Raw genomic sequence first — 12096 nt, forward strand, 5'->3', positions numbered from 1 at the left:
TCAAATTTCGATTATTAGCTTTTATATGATATTCGCTAATTATCTGAATATTCCTGTCGAGTTCAATTCAAAAGAAACATTGTCGTGTGTTCATACATTGCTTCACACAGATACACTTTTACTTTATCGCAATATATATAATTCTGGAAATATATCAATAGCACGAAAAATTTGCTTCGGTATTTAGTACATATGAGAAGACTCAGAACACGACATTACATGGAATTACAAAAAAATGTGATACTAACCATCATCCGAGCCATCGCCGGGAACGCTTCGCTGCTGCTGCGACGGTGATGGGGAGGACTGCGAAAAATTATGAACTTCGTGCAAAGAGTCCAAACTTCCGTATCGAACTGGTGGTAAACAAATCGACGGCTCCAACGATGGCTGTAACACCAACAAATTCGTATAAGTAAGTAAGCTCTATCAGTCGAAAATAAAACACATCAATAGATTTTATTCGCATTGCTTGAAATCAAATATTTTTGCACTTAAAACGAGAGAAAGCAAATTCCAAGTGCAAAAGTGCAAGCAAACAGATCTTTTGTCAAGTGGCGCAAGTCAATTTCTATTTCTTGAAAGTTTATTTGTGTTGATTTTGATATAATCACAGTATAAAAAACAATTGACATAAAAAACAAATAATAAACTCACACCTTTACTATGCCATGATCGTTCAAACAAAAATCGTAATTAACTTACATCTTTATCTGTCTTAAATTTCTTAATGACGCCGTTGTTCATCTTTTCCCCTAATATGCTAGTTAGTTGATTGCTAGCTTGGGTTTTTTTATGTATCGTGGGATGTTGTTGCACGGCTATAGATAGCGGTGGTCTCGTTATAGATCGTGACCTGCCATATTTTTCGGGCAGATCTATTAATGATTTATCGGCAAGCCTTTCGTTTAGACCGGAGAGACGTTCCGATAACAGACTTGGCGACACCGTAGTGTCGACTATATTATCGAGCAGATCGTCATTTTCCATCTCTCGTTTCGCCAATTGCCACTCTATCTCAATTCTTCGTTTCTCTTCCTCCCTTTTCTCAGCTTCGAGCTTCTGTCGATGCTGATCTCTCTGCAGCATCGCTTTCGTTTCCTCCTCGAATCGTCGTACTCTCTCCTGAGTGGTCGCGCTTAAACCGGCGTACGTTAAAATCGTTACTTCGTCATTACTTTGCTTCGTCTGGTTAGACGCGTTGCTGGACACGGTGGAGCTCGTTTCTGCTGAACTTAGACCAGTATCAATCGACAATCTCGTAGAATCTACAGACGGAGGTGCGGATTGAATCGCGTATTTGGCACGATTCAATGAAGACGTTTTGTGTGACAAATCACTGTTCGCGTCAACCGACAGAGAACGATCCGTAGAATGATTCGATTGATTCTTGCTTTCGTGCATCTGCACGATTTCGCTGACGGAACACTGTCGCTCATTTAAGGCCATACTCTGTCGAATCGTCGGCAAATTTTCCGATTCTTGCTTCGACTTGGTCTAATTTATTAAATATTAAATTAATATGTCGAGAGAGAGATGTATATATATAGACAAAAAAGTTATAATTATAACATAATATAATAAATATAATGTAATATATTATTTACTATAATATAATATTATATTATAATCATAATTATAATCATAAATGATTAATACCAACCTTATCATGTTCACTGTTGTCGATTTCATCCTGATTCTTTCGTCTTCTTTGTATCTTTTTATTAGCTGCGGATATAATTGAAGATACGATGTCTCTAGCGGATGCCATATCGCGCATGCCTGTTTGATTAATAAAAAAAAAGATAAATACATTGCTTTTATAGATAAAATGTATAGCATGCTCTAACTATTATTTTTTAAAAGTGCTAACAGTGTTAGTAATAAAATAAAAAAGAAATAAGAAACACAAAATTTATATTTAAGATAAATATATCGAAGATAAGAAAAATGACTGAATATAAAATAATACGTAAGAAAGTAGATATGATGTAACACGTAAAAAAAATAATGACCTTCGATTTTCTGAATGTTGTTTAATAGAAGACTATGATTGGATACTGGTTCAACTTCACAATTATCGGTTGGAAGACTTAAATTTACGCTCAATCTGCTTAAATCGTCCAGATCATCCTCCAAAAAGAACCAATCGACCTGAAATACATTAAATCGAAACACGTCGATATTATATACTAACACTTAAGAAAACGGCGTTTTTTTTATTTAATGAAGACTTACATTATTCAGTAGACTCTCGACTATTCTACATTGATGCGACATATCGGTGACCATAGTAACCATATTGTCTCTTGAACCACTCGCTCGCACTAATGTTGGTCCGAAAACAATGGCCAAATTCTTCGCTTCCATTTTGTTGATCTCGCTATGCTCTACTATCTTCTTTAAATGCTGCATTAAAAATTTCAGCGTCTCAAAGTGAGGTTCTGGAAGATCTCGTAATAATTTTCGTATCGTGGTCATTCTCCTCTGTGGATCTTCTATCTTATCGGCATCGATGAACATGGGATACAATTCTGCTGTGAGCAAGGAATCGGGAAGTTGTCGGAAAAATGACTTCAGTAAAGACGATATTACATTAACGTCGCTCCACCTCGGATCCTGTGGAAGAAATTAAGTCAAATCTCAAAAAATTTCAGGAAAAATATTCACGCCTACCTCGCGGAAGCATTGTCAGATAGAATACCTGAAGATTAATGTTCTCGAAACCTCTGTTGACACTGTCCGTAAGTTGAGCAATCGCAGCAGTATTTCCTGGCACTCTGTAGATGCCCACAACCTCAAGTCCTCTCGCCTCGACAATGCTCGTGCACATCTCGACAATTAGCGGCACGTACTCGGAGAACGAGGATGGCGGACAGAGTTCGAGAGGTACTTTGAAGGTGGCCCCTTCTGGTGGTAATTGCGCCGTAGGTGAGGATGGCGCGCCACCAGCTTGACCGTGCATTCTCCTGAATTGTTTCGCCATTCTTCCCTTCCAAGTTTTCGACTTAGGCGATGGTAAAGGTTCCACTATCTGATTACTTGGCTTGCGCGTCTTATTCACCGGCGATTGACCCGTCGGCGATCGATTCCTAAATGATGTTAGTTTCTTGATGCCTTTGTGGCTCGGCAGAGGACTCAATCTTTGGATGTTACTCGGAGGAATGCCGCTATTCGGAGTTGTGGGAGTGGGAGTTTGCGGAACGGCTTGCTGCTTCGACGTGCAAGATACAGCGTCCTGTAAATGAATATGTTTTTATGCAACAAGGAGCCTTGGATACTTCGGAGTTGTTCAAATAAAAATAGCAGAAGACTTTTAATAATGGCTACGTATCTTCATTTATTCTTTTTTTATTGTGTATAATTTAAATGATTTTGAAAAACAATATCCTATAATTAATACTCACCGATGATTTTTCTGCAGCAGCGTGAGAATGAAGTGATCTTAACCAAAGGGCCATGGATGCTGCATCCTCGGTTTGTAAAAGCACCTCTGCCGTAGGATTTGCCACTCGCAACACGTGTTTCCGTTTCGTATAGTCTTCAGCGACGTCAACTACAGAACATCTAACGTCGACACTTTGTCCCGCATTTGTTTCGCTGTCGGTGCTCAACGAAGGACTCTATAACGAAGCGTAAAATATTATGCTTTTTTTTTTTTATTGGATGATCACTGATCGATATGTAAACAATAATGTTTAAATGTTATTCACCTGACTATGACGATCCTTATAGAAATATATTATAGGACCACGAAGAACACCCCAAACTTGCTTCCAGGAACGATCAGTAGATCGCTAAAATTATTAAATATAGTTAAAAAATAAATATAGTCAATGCATTCTAACGCATTTAAATAAAATTCATTTGTTGAACTTGTAATCTCACTTTGCCATCGAGCACTGTGAATTTAACATGAAGTGTTCCCTCTCGTTCCACTGGTTCAACATCCTTTACAGTTTCGTCGCAGCTGTTTGAGGTACTATGCGCCACAGTAATGCTATTACTGGAAAAGAAATAAAACCGTTGTTTGTAAATGTGTATATTGTTACTTTCTGTTTAACTGTAGAATGATACAGTTGTCCATCTTCGATTTCAAAAATAATAGGAGAAATTTTACCATAATATTATGATAAAATTACACAACTACATATCTTTCTATACTCTCATCTTTTTCTAAATTGAAAACGATACTGAAAACAGTGGTCACATCGATCTTTAGCTTATTAATGTTCATTCCGTTAGTAACAATCAGCCAAATCAATATCTGAAAGGACATATCCATCTATAGTGTCAGGAAATCTAGAACGAACACAACTTATGATTTTAATATCAGACCCACGAACAGAAATGTGTCGCATTTTATGCATCTATGTTCCTTATCACAGTAGGAATAATAAACAAGAAAGGATATCTTATCTAACGCTCGAGCAATTAACGAGTACGAATTGCGAGGCCGTGATATATTCGGTATGTATCTCTATTGAGAAATTATCAGTTCTTTTGATTCATTATGCTTTCCTCTTTATTTTATTTTTGATTTTGAGCTATTTAATTTTTTATTCTCATTTCATCTGACTTGAATTTATTTTTTTGTAAACATTATTTTTTAAAATTGTTTTTTTTTTTTTTCATTTAAATTTGTTGGTAACATAGTAGATGAAATTTTTCATTTCTTTCAAGAAACTTCCCATTTTTTATTTTATTCTATTTTTTATTATGTAAATAATCTTTTTAATAGTTTCTAGATTTCTTAACTTTGTGATATAAAAAACAGTACAATAAACGGCCGTGTCTTTTTTTCGAAATGTTGCTAAAAAATGATACACAAAATATGATACAACTCTCATGCTTTATCGGTATTGCTACGCGATTATTCGTCACTCGTCACCATTTACAAGCAGGTAAATAGCGCAAACGTATATATATATATAGAAACGACGAGTGGATCGAGAGTGAGAGAGCGAAGGTAAATGTACATTAGCTTAGAGGAGGAGACGCGGAGCATAAATAATACAATTTTTTTTTTTCCGTGCTTCGCAAACGGAATCTTTCGCCCTCACCGATGATGAGAGTTTCGATGTAAGGACGCGGCCTGCGTCATATCCTCAAAGATGCGTCGCAGGGGCGTTATGTCGCTCGGAAATAACGGCGGTCGCCATCGTCTATGCGCACTGGAAACATGGACACGAACAAGTGCACAGCTTCGAGACATACTTACAGTTAACACCTTTGAGGTGATAACGAAATTGCCAACGTTGCTCATTTTATTGCATCTTGTGCGAGCAAAACTTATGAGAAGCATGGGAGGAGAAATGTATTATCGACAATATCTTTGTGCGTTTGAGAAAACACAGATCAGTAACTTGAAATCAGCACGAATTATAAAAGATCATTTACCTTCTGTGAATGTGAACGGGTTCAGAATCGCTGAGCTCCAAATCACTATCGACATGCATTCGTTCGCCCCACGTCGCTTTCAGATATGACACCCGTCTGGTAGCACGATCCTCGTCACCTATTAAATTACCGATTATATCGATTTTAATATCATTTTCTTTTTGTTTCATGAAATTGTAATTTTCTTTCTTTTAATTACTTTAATTAATTACGTTTTGAAATGTTGAAACACAAATAAAATATCTATGTAAATCTCCATAATTGTCAGTGTGTAAATTATATATTTATAGCGATAAAACTTGACAAAACAATTAAAATGTACTTACCAAACAAAGTTGAAAGTAAAATGTATTTAGAGAGAAAGAATATTAGGCATGAGAAAAAGTTCGTGACATTTTTCCCGTTAGATAGCATTAAAAAAACGTTACGAACTTTTTCCCATCTAATAAAAAGTTAGGATTCAAATTTAGAATCGAAACGTCTGCATAAATTTATATTTTACTTTTAACTTCGTTTGATACATGCTAATTGCTTGCAAATTGTATTTTATTACTTGTGAATGTATAATTTACGCACTAGCAACCGCAAAAGTATATAATATAAGCATTTTATTGGATTTATTTTTGAAACTAATTATTATTTTATTTTATTTTTATTTTAACATTTAGATTTATAGCTATACAGGTGGCACTCATTGATAAAGGTTTTAAATGATTTGATCAATAAATAAATCATTGTCAATTGTTTAAAGAAGACGCCACTTAAAATTATAATTGTATAATTATAATTCAATACATATTTAAAAACAATCACTTTTTTCTGCACGGATATCAAGCTGAATTATAACAATATTGTCAAGTGGCATCTGCTTTAAATAACTGATTTATTACGTGTGAGAGAGAAGTTTCTGGTATAAGCGCGAGCGCGATTATAATTTCGATAAAACGCGTTCTCGTCGCGCTTAACGCATGCGTCGCAATAATTGCACGTAATGTTAAAAATATCTTCATCGTTTAAACTCACTGATCTGTGCATTCTTCTGTCGCCTAAGTACCGCGGCATTATTGGTCGAGCCGTTGGGCGAAGAACCATTGACTGGCGCTGAAAGAGAAATCAATGGGACGATTATTAACGCTTTGTGCTCGACCTTTATATAACACGGACATGTGTGAGTGTACGATATATATCTGTAAAGACAAGTGGTAGCGGCCGAAGGGACTAACCGATTTGCAGTTTGGCCGACTGCAAGTAATTGTCCTGGTTGCGGTAGACTTTACTGTTGTCCTCGATGCTACCTTTCTCCTCGGCGGTCTGCCACGTATGCCTGGCGTTGCTTCGTATCGTTGGACCATTCGAAGCTTCCCAAGACTCCGCGCTGTTGCTGCGTGCTCTCAAACGCACTGATTCTGTCTCCATAGTAGGCACATCTACTCGATTAAACAACGACGAGATTATTATAGGGCATTATGGAGTATTATTATATTTTTAATATAAACGATTGCGATCAACATTTATCGCTTTGTTAATAACCAACGGAAGTGGAGTATATATATATATAGCGTGTGTGCTGTTGTTGTCACTATGTAAAAGCGCCAGCGGATACGTCGTTGCTATTTTGAATAACCGACATATCGTAAGAAGCACGACAACAAAAACGTTGCAAGGGGGCAGTTAATGTCTCCTTTGTGTATAATGTTATATCGACAAATTCCATGGCTTTATCCGGTTACTTCCGCTTGAAAACAATCTCGGACAAATCGCGCGCGTCTCTATCAGACACGCGGTTCTAAACGATGAATTATTAAAATTGCGAAAATTATTAAAATTTTATCTATCGCACTAAAGTAAGAATAAAAATATCTACTTTTATTTTAGTTAGAGCGTGAGAAGCGGGTAAATTGCATTATTATATCATTTACCATATTGATGATTATAATATGATCACAATATAGTATGAGTTATTACTAACGCCACATCGCGATCGCATTCACACTGAATGCAAACGAATCACTGACAACACAAGAGTAGCACAAGACGACAATGCAAACAGTATTCGACACAGCTTCTTAATTTTATCTACCTTTACTCTCTTTATAGTCCGTTGGTGGCTTGCAATGGATATGTTTGCTGCCTATAGGAATTATTCTGTTGCCTGTCAATACTGCACCTAAACGATGATACTTGTTTACTGAGCATTGATCTGAGTATTACTAGTTTGATTTAATCCTAATTGTGAGATTCATAGCAATTACTATCAAAGATCGATAAGAATCTACAATGAATTATTAGACTAGGTGCAAAAGATTTGTCGCTTTTTCACGTTCCGCGACAAATAAGTTAATAATCGGAGTTTTTATTTATTGTGGATTGAAAAGTATCTCCTCAAATGAAAAAATAAATACATTAAAAATAGTAGCGAGATAATTTTGCTTCAATTTTGTTCTAATATCAACTTTATTTGATAAATGTAACGACAATCAGTTTGCATCAACTCAATAATGGAAAAGATTACATTGATGCTTACCAGTGTCAAGAGACTTTGTTTCCCTGGTCGGGAGCCTTCTCGAGTCCTGATTTTCGGCTTTAGATTCGAACTCTCGTTTTCGCACAGCCACATTCGGTACACTTCTCTTGTTCGACAATCTGGATAACTCACTCTTATAGAGATTCGTTCGATCGCCCGTGGGTTCGTCCTCGTCGCTCAGCAAACGACCGGACTCAAACTGTTTGGCGCGTCTCGAGACGATCTGTAGGCCCTGCGGCGGTACCGGAAACCTGACGTCAGTGTTGACTTTCTTATCCGGTCCCGGGGAAGATGGTAGCGATGAGGAACCGTTTCGCGTCTCTTGCGACGTCTGTTGCTGATTCGTACTAATATTCTCGTGTATTCTTGACAGTATGCTTACGAAACTACCTTTGTTTGCGCTTCGGTATTGTTGTTCTTTTGCGAGCTCATTGTCATAGAGAAGTGATGACGAGTAACAGTGATCTCCAGCATTAACTTGATTGTTCTCAAATTGCTGATCATTCCGCGATTTTGAATACTCAGAGTTAGAGTCCACATCCTTTATCCTCTGCACACTCTGATTCGACGGTTTGTTCACTAGACTTGTGATAGTCTTGGTAACGACGTTTCTCTCTTGAGATCTTCTCGTAGGGGATTGCTGTCTCTGCTGTTGCTCATTCTGTCCGGGCGGCCAAATCTGTCTCTGCAGCTTTTGTGGCCTCGCGTAGAATTCCCTCTGAATCACTGATGCTTGATTGAAATTTGGCAGTAGCGACGTCGCCGAGTCGAGAGACCAACCAATGGGATGACTCGGTCGCCGCAGAAATTCTGCCTTCTGCTCGAAGCTCTTACGAAGTCTGTTCATGATGACGGAATCATCGGAACACTCGTTGCCAGTCAGAGTCGAATTGGAATCGTAGGGAGACATACTTTCCTTGCTAGCGGCCGGCGATGAGTCTCGTCTCGATTCGATGCTCAATCTACTGGATTCGCTTGATCTCAACGCGTCGATGCTGCCATAACTCGCCGTCTCGGAATCGAGAGTGTTACCGCTGCCTTCGCTGGCCCGTCGCGTTACCATTCGCTTAATCGGCCGGTAGATCGGTACCTGCGGCTCTGCCTGCGATACCGGATAACGTAGCAAAGACGGCTGGTAATAATGCTGCTCGCTGACACGCACACGCTCGTAAATCGGATCGTTGATTCTGTCATAGAGTTGTTCGTTGCTTGGCCGCGAGTATACTGACTCGGGTCGCGTTCTGTCGTACAGATCATACTTGGAATCCAAGGACAATCGGCCGCTCGGTTGCATGTTATCCTCGTGCAGCAATTGCAGCTTCCTTCCAGAAACTCGAGAATCCTCCGAAAGATCGTATAACGCGCTTGCTTCTGATATACCTCTTCGCTGCTGCAATGCGCTCGCGATCTGAGATTCAATCGGAACTTGAGATATCGTTGATGACGGTATCCTGCACATTGCTTCCTCGAGATGATTTGGACTCTCGGACGATGGTAGAGTACAAACCCAAGACTGTCGTGTTCTCGGCGATCCGCCCGGGATCATATTGCTCATTGATCTACGTTGTTTCTGCGACAGTCTTTCCGGAGAACGTAACCGCGGTCGTTGATTCGTCTCGGGATTATGCGCCGTATCGCCAAAGTACTAGAAAATTTAGAAAAATATCTCTTATTCGTATTATAATTGTTTATTCTATTGTACAAGGAAAGAATTTTGTTGAAGTATTTAAAAAGTTAGATAAAAATATTCATCTGAAAATAATTCTGTTGAACCATCAAAATAATTATATAGGATGCACAAATTGATTGCTAGAAAGTCAAAACATTCCTCTCATTATGTTTGAGTTTTTTATATAATTAATTTGATTTCCAAAGTTAGTTTTAGATCTGTACTTACCTAAACCTTTAGATAAATTTTTAGCAAAATCGCTGTTCCCGTATAATCGTATAAAAACATAAGCGCAGAGAAAATATTATCGCAAAAATATTATAAATCGCGTTGGAAAGTAAGAAAAATTAATAAATCAATACGGCGGCATCGCGTACTTAATAAAATATGAGTGTCGGAAATAAAGTAAAAAATAAGTGGTATTTTGCGAAAGGTTGCTACTCATGCGAATGCAAAAAAAATCTCACGTACTCGTTGCAAAATATCGTCCTCTTTGGAGACCACGAGGAGGCGCAGCCACGGTCCCGCTTGTTGAATGCGTTGTACCACGCTGGCGTACTGCTCGCCTCGAGTAGGCGTTCCGTCGACGGAGACGACGCGGTCACCAGTGCGCAATCCGGCCTCGGCCGCTGGTGAATTTGCTCGCACCTGTTTCACGAAGATTGTGTCCATAGGCTCGTCAACCTTGGTCCGCTCGTGTCCCGGCAGCATCTGCAATGAGTGAGGGATTCCCTTTCATTCTCACTCGATTTCAAGAACCCGCATTACTTGCTTCTTCGATCGATGACACTCACATAACAGGACTCGGGCGGATAGACGATGAAATGTCGCAGCGTAAATCCATATCCATTCTCGCTACGTCGAAGCAGGAGGGTTCGAGGACCACGAAGTGGCGAGTTCTCCTTCTGAATGGATCTAGGAGATGTTGGATCTCCTGAACCAGGGCCCGAATTCGGCGCTGGTGGTGGTGGAGACGAGTGCCCTACCTATATACAATTAATTGATGAATCTTAGACGAAACAATCACTCGGTGATTGTTGTTAACGGTAATCCTTGGAAGAAGCAATTACTTACAATTAGTTATGTTAGAAATTTTATTAAGTGCCGATGAAGAATGTATTAACACTTCGCTCGCACCTTTCGCGACTTTTATGTAGCATACAGGTGTAAATTTGCACGCAGCTTTGGCGGTTTATAATTCCGTTTACAATAAAGCCGTTTACAATACTAAAGTGATATTTTTTTTCGATTTAAAGAAAAAAGGAATAATTTCGTCTCAGTTATGTAAATGTCGAAAAACTTTATTTTAATTAAAAATCCACAGCATAAGTTGTCCCAATCCATAGTTAAATTGAAATACACTCTGCGTTGAAAAAAAATGACATGTTTTTTAATGGTCGCCATTTTTTTGTAATTATCAAAATTAAAAAATTCATATTGCATTTTGAAGAGGAAAGATTGAATACAAATCTTTCGGTTTCTTTTCAAATTTTTTAACGATCTATTTTTCATCCAGTGTTGAAAATGGATAATTTTTGAGGGAAATAGAAATGTGTATAATGTGAAAATTCTGTAAAAAATATTTATTATCTTTATTAAACAATAAATTTTTTGATAAAAAAAAAAGAAATAAGTATGATATACTTGTGACTTCTGTCAGAATAGCAATCCATGCAGACAAGGGCGTGATGATCACATACGATCAGAGTACATACGTTTCTTACATTTAGGGTACTTCATTCTTATTCGCAATGTCGCTTGACCGAGCTGTCACTAGCTTTGCTCGTGTATTTTCCTTAATTACAGAATTAAATTCCGGCGGAGGCATTTCCATATTAAGAATTTTCGCAATATTCTTGCGCAATCCTGTTCACACCTTCACGTTGGCCAAACGCTGCAGCTGGTTAGCTATACCAGATTCGTTTAGTTATACCAGAAACATTAATTGTCGATTAAAAGTACATTAAAAATACAACTGATATATTAGATATTCTTAAAAGTGTAAAAATTAAAATGATTAATAAATGCAATGTCAAAAATTCCATTGAAAAAAATTGAACATTTGTTATAACTTTTTTCCCTTCCATGATAAAAATTATATAATTATATTTGTATTTTATTCTCCATTTGATATACTTTATTTTCAATGTTAGATGTTTTTTTCCTTTAAATTCAAACCACTTGACTATATTTAATTATCTCGCTCACTGTTAATGATAAGCACATTTGAGCAAGACGAGTAAGAATATACATCTACCTATCGCAAAAATATACATCTCGCATGAAATTTCCAACGCAAACATGAGTGTTAATAGTTATCATCGCTTGAACAGCTAAAACATCATACAGTTGTCAAACATTAAAAGCCAGATTAGGTTCGAATTACCGAAATAGAATTCCAAATTCGCACGCAAACTGTATATTTACGAAACATCGATCAAGTCCTTTCTCTCTCTCTCTCTCTCTCTCTCTCTCTCTCTCTCTCTCTCTCTCTCTCTCTCTC

The 12096-nt window shown here is 37.8% G+C and overlaps 1 protein-coding gene across 8 annotated transcripts in view; it reads right to left on the reverse strand.

Annotated features, from left to right (window-relative positions):
- Window positions 1–12096, reverse strand: part of LOC108693236 (rho GTPase-activating protein 21) — a 42185-nt gene that overhangs the window by 7725 nt on the left and 22364 nt on the right. For 4 of the 8 annotated variants that reach the window (XM_018202076.1, XM_018202071.1, XM_018202072.1 and 1 more), the window contains exons 3-19: window positions 10388–10579; window positions 10065–10304; window positions 7925–9569; window positions 7481–7567; window positions 6624–6827; window positions 6424–6501; window positions 5401–5518; window positions 5064–5174; window positions 3889–4006; window positions 3714–3797; window positions 3408–3623; window positions 2705–3238; window positions 2239–2619; window positions 2016–2154; window positions 1664–1782; window positions 706–1497; window positions 249–390 (exon numbers count right to left, since the gene is read on the reverse strand). In XM_018202076.1, coding sequence (XP_018057565.1) covers window positions 249–390; window positions 706–1497; window positions 1664–1782; window positions 2016–2154; window positions 2239–2619; window positions 2705–3238; window positions 3408–3623; window positions 3714–3797; window positions 3889–4006; window positions 5064–5174; window positions 5401–5518; window positions 6424–6501; window positions 6624–6827; window positions 7481–7567; window positions 7925–9569; window positions 10065–10304; window positions 10388–10579 — 5200 coding nt within the window. Of the gene's footprint in view, window positions 1–248; window positions 391–705; window positions 1498–1663; window positions 1783–2015; window positions 2155–2238; window positions 2620–2704; window positions 3239–3407; window positions 3624–3713; window positions 3798–3888; window positions 4007–5063; window positions 5175–5400; window positions 5519–6423; window positions 6502–6623; window positions 6828–7480; window positions 7568–7924; window positions 9570–10064; window positions 10580–12096 lie in introns of all 8 variants that reach the window. The other 4 variants (XM_018202077.1, XM_018202074.1, XM_018202073.1 and 1 more) reach the window with 3 other exon arrangements.

The sequence above is a fragment of the Atta colombica genome, unplaced genomic scaffold, assembly GCF_001594045.1.
Source record: "Atta colombica isolate Treedump-2 unplaced genomic scaffold, Acol1.0 scaffold89, whole genome shotgun sequence".
Classification (NCBI taxonomy): domain Eukaryota; kingdom Metazoa; phylum Arthropoda; class Insecta; order Hymenoptera; family Formicidae; genus Atta; species Atta colombica.